At 37.2% G+C, this 12,132-nt stretch overlaps 1 protein-coding gene across 1 annotated transcript in view; it reads left to right on the top strand.

Annotated features, from left to right (window-relative positions):
* Window positions 1-7,157: 7,157 nt before the first annotated feature.
* LOC150087813 (phosphatidylserine lipase ABHD16A) overlaps window positions 7,158-12,132 on the top strand; it is a 227,562-nt gene continuing 222,587 nt past the window's right edge. Inside the window, exon 1 of the mRNA XM_090370439.1 lies at window positions 7,158-7,350. Coding sequence (XP_090226565.1) covers window positions 7,276-7,350 — 75 coding nt within the window. The 5' untranslated portion in view covers window positions 7,158-7,275. The remainder of the gene's footprint in view (window positions 7,351-12,132) is intronic.

The raw sequence follows: 12,132 nt of genomic DNA, 5'->3' as shown, positions 1-12,132 counted from the left end.
TCCCGAGGATGAAAGGGTGCACTGAACCCGGGCACCAAAGTTCAAGGAGCGCCTGAAACTTACGCACACATATTAAGAAAATTTTAAAGGGGGCGCCAAATTGCGACTGGCACCCGGAAACCATATACCCTAGGAATACCCCTGATTACCCACATCATGCATTTCCCTACTGCAGTTGTTGGTGACTCTATTGTCAGGGAAACGGGGAACATGCTATGTAAAAAGGATAGGTGGAACAGGATCAGGGTATGTCTGCCAGGGACAAAGGTTGATGACGTTGTAGAGCAGATATCATCTTTTAAGGGCACGAAGGGTGATATCGTTGTGCACGTTGGCACTAATGATATTAAGAGTAGCAGACCGGCAGAATTACTTAACAAGTACAGGTCACCGTTGAAAAAAAGCCGTGAATTAGGGTTGAATTTGAAAGTGTCTGCAATTCTGCCCAGACACGATAGGAGGGAGTATATGATGAGAGCCTTGTCGATCAATTCGGCCCTGGAAAGATTGTGCAAGGCTCAAGGGGTAGAGGAAAGTGGAGGTGAAATTGTTGAAGATAAGAAAGGCACCTGGGTTGGATAGGATCTATCCAGTTATATTAAAGGAGGCAGAAAAGGAAGTAAGCAATCATTTACCTATAATTATGAGAGCTTCCTTGGACTCAGGGGAGGTACCGATGATAGCACATTGCATTCCATTTTACATTTTGAGAAAACTTGCTCTGCTCAATCAGCTTCAACTTCTCGAAAATCTGCTACCAATTCCTTAAATGCCGATCTTCAGGTAATTCTCTAGTGGGGCAAAGACAACTTAGTTGATTTCAATCCTTCTAAAACTCAGTCTTGTCTTATATCTCGCAAAAAGGATTCTTCTGCTCCTATGCTTATCTTTAGTGACACTCCGATTTCTAGGCAAAATTATATATCTCTTTTGGGGATTACCCAAACTTCTAATCTCTGCATCTACAAATACATTTACAAATATTGCTTCCTCTGCAACTAAAAAACTTGGTTTTCTCTTTCGCTCTCAGTGTTACTTTTCTTCCAAACAGCTGCTCACTCTGTATAAATCACAAATCCGCCCTGCCATGGAATATTGTTCCCACATCTGGAGTGCTGCCCCCAAAACCGCTCTCAGGCTTCTTGATTCCATTCAGAAGAGGGCAGTCAGGTTAATTAATGATTCATCTCTAACAGAGCCTCTTCATCGCTGTCTCATAGACGCACTGTTTCTGCTGCATGCCTTTTCTACAGATACTTCAATTATAGAAGCCAATTCTTCTGAATTGGCTTCTATAATTCCCGCTCTCTCTTTCACAACAATCCAAACACGTGCCGCTACCAGCCAACATCCATTTTCTGTCCAACTTGAAACTCACAGAACCAACTTTTAATCTTCCTCGTTTATTCATTCAACTGCAGTTTTCTGGAACAACCTTCCTTCGTACGTATTTCCTGAAAATTACAGTCTACAGAAGTTCAAGTCCAATGTTAACAAATATCTTCTTTCGTCTTCTCAACCTCCAACCCAAGCATGGTACTAAGTACTATAGGTTGTAATACCTCTCGTGTTTGAGGGTTTACATAAATAAAAAAAAAGGGGGGAGGGCTCACATCTGGTAAGTATGGGCTTAGCACACCCAGGGTCCTGAGCTGGATGTCATCATTCTTCTCTTTCTTGGTGATTCCCTTCTACTTCAGACTCTTGTTTTCTCTCTCTCAGGGTAATTCAGGAATTTATTTTTTATTTTTTTGGCTGGTGCAGCATAAGCCTCAGGCTTCCTTGCACCATACGGCTAATAACAACAACAACAACAACAATAATAATAATATCATACTGGTCACGAAAAATGCGTCACGCGCTCTAATCACACTACTAATAGTGCGAATGTGGGAAGCGCCTCTTGCGACGACGTCACTTCCGTGATCGATCAGATTTAATCGGCAGGAATCCCTAAAAGGATGTTTCACATCAAAAAGTTGGCAAAACAGCGAGGCCGTTGTTAAAATATTCACAGCTCACCACTGCTGGTATCCCAATAATATCCGCCTCTGATTTCTTCACCAGCAGTTCAAATTAATCAAATTTATTTACTGTACTCCTAGCATTGGTATATGCAAGCATACACGCATATGTTCATTCTCTTAGCTACCCTAACAAAATGAAGGCACAGTAATCTAAAAGCGTATTAATACTTTCAGAATCTCCCAATAAATCCTCCCATCAGCAAAACTTTCAGAAATGTATAAAGGCCGCTACACACTTCAGGTAAACCACTCAGTTATACCCGGGCAGGCACGCCTGTACAGGTCTACTAGGGCGTGTGGATGATAAAACTGCACAGTTATTTTGACCTGCACAGGCGACCGGAGGAAACATAAAAAATCATTCGATTTGCTTGAACCTGAGTGGCCTGTGCAGGCAAACCGGAGCGTGTGTAGCGACATGACAGGCGCACTGCCAGACTGTGGGATTTTCCTATTTGAATATCATTAACAATTATATAAATTTTATGAAAAAAATACTTCGTTGCAAATAATAAGCCAACTATTGCTAAAACGTCGTCTGTCGATGCCATGGTCAGCCGACTGAATGAATGGTGACAGGTTTTCCTGAGAGTGTGGATGCACTATGGGCGTCCGGTAGACCTGTACAGGCGTGCCTGCGCAGGCATAACTGACAGGTTTACCTGAACGTGTATTGCGGCTTTTACTCATTTAAAGTTTAGGAGGTAATTGTCGATTCAATATATTTCTCCCTTTGTTTTCCATACATGCATCATAAAATTCTTCTGTTGGACTAGACAAGAAGCAGTGGAAGTTTCCAGCCTTTTATCCACTGAGCATGTATAAAGGTCTATATTGTTATTGGCATTGGCAACTAAGGCCACGAGAGCTATGAAGGTCTCATATGATGCTTCATTTATTGTGAGGAAAATTGTCCCTTCTCACAGAAGCGCGATTTCTAATCATTTGATTGAATTCGAGCTTGCTGCACCCATAAAGAAAGTTGGGCAGAGATGGTTTTTTACAGGCGTAGACTTTACTGGCCCCTCGTGGCAGAACGAGCAGAGGATATCAGTGCTGCATATGAGCCGTAGATTGGTGTGCCCTAGTAAATGTTGATAAGCTCATGGAGAAGTGAAATGCTTTAGTTTCAATAAAACTCACTTCCTTAACAAAGGTTTTTTTTTTTTAAACTCTATTCACGACAGTCATTGTCGTTCCTCCAGTAAGTTTAAAATTTGTATTTTTGCATATGTTCCATAATTTTATCTAAGTTTATTCAGAATTACTAGGGTCCCAGATGTTGGCGACTAAGGCATGCTCCTAATTTGACTAAGGATTTGTGCCAGACCTGCTTGCGGATGAGCACATTGGTTATGATAGCTCTCCTTGCACACTCTTTTTGCTTGCGCCAATGGGAAATGATTTGTTAGCCTCTTGATGCTAGGATATTCATCTCTTGCCTCCGGTATGGGCTCTTAAGACAAAGGGTTGAGCAGTCACATGTTAGCTTCAAACTTGCTGAGAATGCAGACCATAACTATTCACAATATGTGGAAAACGGGTACTGGGGAGCAGTGTTTCTGTTGATCGCTTCTCTTTGATAGTACAGTGGCCAGAAACAACACAAAATAAAACAAGATCCTGCACAAACCTAGTAGATTTGAGATTTCTGGTCACTTTACAAAGTTATATACATCTCAGTGTACCATGGCCGAATTGAAGAAACCCTGTATTCAACACAAAACATGTCCACATTGTACTGAGTTTGAATTCTCTCAAGCTATGAGGAAATTTTGTATGCTTTTTGACGACGGTGGTCTCAGGCGAGGGTTATGCGGTTTCCTCTAAGAAACTCGATTTTTAATCCAGAAACAGATGCAGATTAACCTAAATTAAATTATTATGTCAGGGTGTCTGCGCGTGTAGCGCAGTGGTATCATCACCGTCCTTCCCACGCCTGGTGGAAAAGGCCCGGCTTCGAATCCTGTCGACGATGCGAGGATCTTTAGTGGGCTTTTTTATTCAGTGGCTGAGTTAGTCGGTCTCAGGCGTAGATAGCAAGGTTTTTCCCCCAGAAACTGGGTTTTTTTTTTTTGTTCAGCAAAATTGACAAATCGACGAGAGAACACACGCAATATAAAGACAAAATAAATACATCGGTAGATGTAATCATTTACGGGCGACCCTAATATCATAATTTGTAGTTTTTTTTATTATATTAGGGTCACCTGGAAATTAACTTTTAACTATTCATATGTATTGTGTCTGGAAATTGTGTGTGCTTTCTGCTCGATTTACTAGCTTTGCTAAACAAAAAATCTAAATTTAGCTATCTACACTTGAGACCGATTAACTCGGCCACAGTGTGACAAAAGTCTATAAAAGTTCCTGGCGTCATGGACGGCATTCGAACCGGGGCCTTTATCTCACGGTGTTGCGAGTACAGTGACGATACCACTGTGCTATCCGCGCAGACTAACCAAGATTACATACACTTTTTAAACAGGGGTAACCATCCATATAGACAACTTCAGCAGTTTCAGAGATCACTAAGTAAAATCATTCGCTGTCCATATAATTGAATTAAGCAGTGGTCAGGAGGATTCAATTAGAAATAAATAATACCCCCCGGGGGCTCACATCTGGTGAGTGTGGTCTTGGCACACCCAGGATCCTGAGCTGGATATCACCATTCTTCTCTTTCCTTGGTGACTCCTTTATTTCTCTCTCTCTCTCTCTCTCTCTCTCTCTCTCTCTCTCTCTCTCTCTCTCTCTCTCTCTCTCAGGGTAACTCAGGAATTTTTTTTGGCTGGTGCAGCATAAGCCTCGGCCTTCCTTGTACCGTATGGCTGATAATAATAAATAAATAACAAATCTCATTCAAAAATTAAAATAAAAAATGTGAGAAAAATAAATTGAAGAAATTTTATATTCCAATACAATTTCATGGGTTTGAGAGGTCATTTAGTAGTCGTGGGATTGAACTATCAAAGCGTGTGTACTTATGCAACTCACGCCTCACCCTCATCTAGGGCAAAGGTAATATTATTTCAGTTCCCGTGCTTGTACGAATGAATATTACTTAATTTATTTACATTTTGAGAATTTATCAATGTTTGAAATCTTTTAATTACAAAGACATATACAGTAATAGGTTCGAAATTATTTTTGAATTTCCGATGTGGAATCAATTTTGATAAGCAATAATTCAACCACACAGCTAACGTTTTCCAATATATAATCTTAGCCTGCATTTGCCTTTGAAAATCAGGATGGGAAAGCCGATTTCATGGTTAGTATGCTAAGAAAATATTTTTACAAGTACATAAATAGTTGCCAGGTAGATTATGAAATCATCCATTCACCCTTTCTACATTTAATGATGTTAATTGTTTCTGATTAACTTCACTATAGTTCACTGTAACAGTCAGTTGGCAGAATTCTCAGTCTGCCACTGGCTCGGGAGGTCGGCGTTCGATTCCCTTGAAGACTGACAAATTTCTAAAATCCTTTACAATCGAAGCTGTGGTTACTTGGTCTCATTGTAGGGAGTAAGGTCTTTCCATATGAGTTATTCTATTTTCTTTTAGCCCTCACAATATACAATTCGGCCCCTCGAACGCACATACTCCCAAAGATGTGCACACATGGACTTTACAGAAGCGCCATGTCGTGGTCTTAGGGGGAGGTTGGAGGGGAATATATTCTCCCAATCCCATAACTCCCAACTAAACAATCTGAACATGAGATTATTATCATTATTATTTACTTCAGTATATGTTCGTTATTTTGTAGTTAGCAAATTAGCTTAACATGGCTTATACATTTTCTCTCTTTTCTCATTTTTCATGGCTGTAACACGGCTTAGCACAGTCTTTTTAGCGTTCTTCCCTGTAGCTTTTGTATTATTTGTAATATGAATCAACAGGGCTTACCTTTATTTTAGATATAGGAAGCTTCTTTTCCAACTCTCCTTGTCCAACTCGCTAATAATTCATGGGGAAGGAGATATCAATTTTGCAAGACATTGTCATAAAGTTAGATTTTGGAGGTCTAAACTGGCTATAGAGAAATCTGGGTGGAAGAATATTTAAAGGCATTTAGAAATTGGTTCAGCATGACCGATTTTTTGTATGGTTGGGGATGTTTGTAAGTATGATTATGCATAAGGGTAAGTGTTCTCTCACCCAAACTGTGTTACTGTAACCTTCACATGAGTCTTTTGGCTTAAGCACTCTGTATTGACCTGATGCAATCGATTGATTGATTCTGGTATTGAATTGCTAACATACAGCATCCATAGGTATCTGCCCACTTGATTTATATCGCATAGCATGAACACGTTCTTGTTGGTCTGTAAATTACACATGTTCTATGGTCAGTTTGCCATTTGTTGGACGAAAAACCCGAATTTCCAGTACAAAACTCATGCAACGCTCGCCTGAGACTAACTCCCAGGAGCTGACATCTGGTGAGTATGGGCTTGGCACACCCAGAGTCCCCGGCTGGATATCATTATCCTTCTCTTTCTTGGCGATTCCCTTCTAATTCTCTCTTTAAGGGTAACTTGGAATTTTTTTTTTTTTTTTTTTTGTTTGGCTGGTTCAGAATAAGCCCCAGGCTTTCTTGCACCATATAGCTAATAATAATCATAACTCAGCCACGTTTTGAACGTGGCCCATATGAATTCCTCTCGTCATTGACGGGATTCGAACCGAAGTCCTTTCCGCCAGGTGTGGGGAGAACGGCTATGCTACCAACTGTGTAACCCACGTCGGTGTATGAACAAGTATGATGCTGATATTGAAAAGAACTACACTTCATCGAAGAGCCTTAGTTAATTAATAAAGTGGCCACTTTGTGTATATTAGCAAAGAGACAATTGTTAATTGCTATCAGCACAGGGCTGGTTCTAGCTACATCAATAAACAAGCGTACGTAAACTAAATGTAGAAATACTTACTAATAAATTCGAAATATTTTCTTTAATTACTATAGTTTAATTTGGCTTGCTTTTTTTTTTTTTTTTTTTTTGTAGTATACTGTTAAAGAGAAATTGAGATCGTTCATCTCATGCGAATACTGTGTTAGACGCTTCGCCCTCTATAGGTAAACACTGCTGGAGGCATCATTGATGTAATGATTATTTTTAATGTGTGTTGTGAACTCTACAGAGCTTTTATTTCCTTGTAAAATTTTACACATCTTGTGTGGGTGACAGTTAAGAAAACACATGTGGATAATCAATTAAGGATCGTCGGTTACAATGGTAGCTAATTGGCTGCTTCGTTGTGTTACTGGACCACGCTTATTGAGGATTTATCGGAGTGCCGAACGAGAGGTGCGAAATTATGAATAATTGAATGTATCGTTTCCTCAATGATGTTGATGGTGAATCTATTGTTGTGTTTCTTTTGAAGAAATAATTTTATTCTGCATCTGATTTAGTATATTTTATCCAAAAAGCATTAAGAGAAACATATTTTGTAATGTTTGATATGGAGAGTATAAAATCAAAGAGTCGTATTTGGAGCATTTAAATACAGCAGCGCAATGAATGATAAGGAAAATAAACAGGAAAATTATCCAAAATTAATATGCATCCGCCATTAATGTGGAAACAGGTTTTTGGAAAAGTTGCATAAAGCACGGAATAACGTTTGTCTTGAATATAGAATTTTAAGACTTTTTTTTTTTTTTTTAACAGAATTGGATTTTTGAGCACTTAGCTCGATTCAAATACAGAAATTCAGCATTCAATTCGACATTAAAAGGTCACCGTATTGTATGAAGGTTTATATTTTAATGTCTCGTCAGTCATATTGTTGGATCGCTCCTTTATAAATATCAGCAAATATCATTGCATTAAAATATAATTACCGGTGTATAGCCAAGCTTGGGAAATATTTACCGATTGGTGAATAAAGATAAAACTCCAGATTATGGGTACACCTCCGGGTATCGGCAAGAATTTTGCTTGAATCCGTGCAGAATTGCTGGTCTAAACTAACCTTATCTCTTTTCACTGAAAAAAAAAAAAAAAAAAAAAAAAGCCACACTTCTTTTGCTTGAATCCGTTTCGAATTCGGCCACACCTCAACAACACATTAGCATTAGTTGAGGCATATGATGCAAGAAAGCAAGCTTATACAGCATCAGCAAAAAAAAAACAAACAAAAACTTCCCACTTCACCCATCCAGTCATTCCAAATGTTGTCTACCTAGTTCAGCCTTAAATTTATTTAAGCAATCATCTGGAAGATGATAGTTTAAATAAACAACAACAGATCAAAGTCTGTTCCAACAATCAACTACCCACTGACTAAAGGCGAACTTCCACACACCTTGACAAGGTGCACCCATAATCTGGAGATCAGCCAAAATAAATATGAAAGTTGAGGTAAATATAGTAGTAATAATCTTCAGTATAATCCTTACTTGTCTGTGTAACTTTTTCCCCATAATTATAGTAACCAGGAAATTCACTTTTGGGGTGGTTTTTATCGATATCTGCACTGAATGGTCTGTGGAATTTAAGATGACCTTTCTGTTTCAGACCACTAACGTCTGCTGACAGTTTCTTTCAATTTGTGAAAAGCTTGAAGTCATCAGAACTCAAATCATGAGAATTTACTATAGTGTATGTTCTATTATTTAAGAAGAGGTCACTGTTTTTGACATGTTTAGGTTTGAATTCTCTCAGAGACTGAAGAAATTCTTAAAAGGTAAGGATTTTGCCTTGTGATTATTCTGAGTTCTGTTAGCATACTTGCATAGGCATAAACCACAAAAAACTATATTAACTGGAGTGTTCTGAGAACTGGCACACTTGAGTAATAAATGCACCAACAAAATCGAAAGAACAAGAACCTATGTGCAACAGTTAAGACAATTGGCAAAAGTTTAAACTCTATGCTTTTAACATTTTAAGTAGTTGTAGTAAAGGCATATGATGCGAGAAAGCAAGCTTATGTGGTATCAGCCAAAAAAAAAAAAAAAAACATTTCACACATCCATTCCCTCTAAACGTTTGTCCAGTTCTTCCTTAAATTTATTTAAACTATCAACTTTCACAATGACAGCTGGTAGTTTGTTCCACCAAATTGCACCATATAGCAAATAATAATAATAATAATGAAACCACTTTATAGATGGATTTTCTAGTTATGCAATATTCGGAAAAGGTTATTTTTTTATTATTTTTTTTTTTTATGAAAACCCCAAACACGAAAGGTATCAAAACCTATAGTACTTAGTACCGTGCATGGGTTGAAGGAGAAGTATGGGGGGGGATGCCGGAAACTTCGCTCTAGAATCTAAACATGGGTTTAGTTTCTAGATTCTATTTTCTATGCAGATGAATAGTGATTATAAAAGGAATGTAAATAATAATAATTGTTTTTCTGTTTACCTGCTGGCTAAAGGCAATTTTCCATACATCTGTTTTACAACTTTCTTTCCTCAATTTGAATTTATTCCCCCTCAGGTTCGTAATCTGAGCAAGAGGAAGAATCACAGCAGAATTGAGCCTGCTCAATCTATTCAGGGCCTTATACACCTCAATCAGATCATGTCACAGGTGCCTAGTCTCCAGATGCTTAAATTTGCAGAACTTAAGCCTTTCTTGGTAAGAAGACCCCTTCGATCCCCTCACCAGTTCCTTGCCTTTCTCTGTATTCGTTTCATCAGCTCCACGTTCTTCCTAAAATCAGGCCTCCAGACCTGTATGCAGTTCTCGAGGTGTAGCCTGAAGATTGTCTTATAGAAGGGGAAAATTACCTCCTTATCACTGCTAGAAAAATTCATGTATATCATTGACAAGACCCCATGAGCTGCTCTGGCAGCCTGTCTTCACTGCTCAGAAAATTTCATATCTGACTTCATGTACCCACGTCTTTTTCATTCTCTACAACCCTAAGTGTAGTACCACACAGTTGGTACGATTCTCTTTGGGTTTACTTCTACTCATGTAGTACTTTGTATTTGTCAATGTTAAACTTCAGTTGCCATTTCTCAGCCCATTTGCCCAAGAGAATTTCATTTATGTTATCTATTTGGTTTTCAACCACTCGGTTCTCAAAGGAATGAAGAATTCATTAATCTAATGGTTGAAACCGTGTGATTAATGAATTGTTCATTGTTTGATGGGATTATAAGAATAATATTAACTATAATATAGAAATCCCAGATAGTGTTGAAGGAATGAGTAGTAGTAGTATTATGGGTTGATTGTAGTACCTGCTTATTGCAACATGATGAATAGTAGTTACTCTTGCACCAATAGACAATGATCAGCATTATTTTTATATCATTTGGTTCTTGCCACAATTTTTTCAGTCGAGGAGTTCATGTCACTTCAACCTATTCCACCTTTCTGGAACTGGTGTTTTTAAAATGAACGACATCTTATGTAGAATAGTACTGATATCTCTTGCAGATATAACAAATTAGCAGATATAGATGCAATTGATATCTCTTACCTATATCAATAACCCCAGTGGCTCACATCTGGTGAGCATGGGCTTGGCACACCTAGGGTCCTGAGCTGGATATCATCATTCTTCTTTTTCTTGGTGATTCCCTTCTATTTATGACTCTCTCTCTCTCTCTCTCTCTCTCTCAGGGTAACTCGGGAATTTTTTTTTGGCTGATGTAGCATAAGCCACAGGCACCTTGCACCATATAGTGAATAATAATAATAATGAAACCACTTTGTAGATGGATTTTCTAGTTATGCAACATTTGGAAAAGGTTATGGAGATGAATAGTGATTATATCAAAGGAATGTAAATAATAATTGTTTTTCTGTTTTCACCTGGCTGCTGCTATTCTTTGCCTCACCCTCTCATTATAGATAATATAAAGGATATTGTAAATTATTTTATTATAATAAGGATTAGCTTAGCTTTGATTTAATTAGATTAGCCTACCAACCAGTTTTAGAATAAAGCATAATGATTTTATATAATTTGGAAATGATGCTTAAGTGGTTATTATCCATGGATTAATATTTGAAAAGAATCACTCTTTTATTACATGGATTATCCACAATGTAAAAGTGGTTCATTTCAAATAAGGATTTTGTATTTCTAATAACATTGCATTTATTTGCACAGTTATATTATCATATGGTTTAAATACTCTTTTAATCTACAGATCATCAGCATTTTGGTCTGCTTTAAGCAGACCAGTCAAAATAAGTGAACAAAATTGCTAGAGAACAAGTCCTGCAGTACAGTGCAAAAACAATACTTATATACAAAGCAAACCATTGTAGAGTTTTACAAAGAGCTTTTGGCTGACAGGCACAAAGGAAAAAAGATAAACATTGGTATTATGTCACAACTGAGAAATTCGCTTGAGTAAATATTTACAGTATACTGCTCATTAAATATAGATGCATACCTATTATACCTATCTGTTTATTAGCCATTGTGCTCATAATCATTTATTTTAACAATAAATTATTATTTTTTGAAACCACAAAGAAATTTTAACTTAAAAATTATGGGAATCTTAGTATTTTAAATTTTTTGGGGAACTCTACCAGTGTATGATAACGTGAAGCAGCACAGATTAAGAATTATAGCCATTAAATTATATTTTACAGTCCCAAATTTTGTAAACATAGACTTATATTTGTCTATTGTGGCATTTTTCCATCTTCTATTTCTGTCATACCAGTTTTTAGTTTTTCAAAATCCAAGATTGTTCTGAATTCTCCTTGTGGGCTCGTAATAAACATAGTTCCCTTCATTTATCATAGTTTATTGTGACCATCTTTTAGATATTCTTTCAGAATCAACTGGTTTTCAATCACTCAGTTCTCAAATGAATGAAGAATTCATTAATCTATTGGTTGAAAACTATGGGATTAATGAATTCTTCATTGTTTGATGGGATTATAAAAACTATATATTCTGTGTCTCTTTGTTAATTTGTAGAATGTGGTCTCAGATCAGATTTCATAAGTGTTTAAAGAATTATAAGATTAAACTATAATATTAACAAAACAAATTAAAAAAAAAAATTTAATGATCAAAAAAAAAGTTTAGATATTTTCAAGTTTAGTGGATATTCTCTATATTAAGCATGACTTACTATGTTTATTTTCCACAATTTC

Source organism: Mastigoproctus giganteus, chromosome 3 (genome assembly GCF_048544385.1).
Source record: "Mastigoproctus giganteus isolate SK-2022 chromosome 3, ASM4854438v1, whole genome shotgun sequence".
NCBI lineage: Eukaryota > Metazoa > Arthropoda > Arachnida > Uropygi > Thelyphonidae > Mastigoproctus > Mastigoproctus giganteus.
The sequence above is the reverse complement of the archived record's forward strand: the minus strand, read 5'-3'. Positions and strand labels throughout refer to the sequence as shown.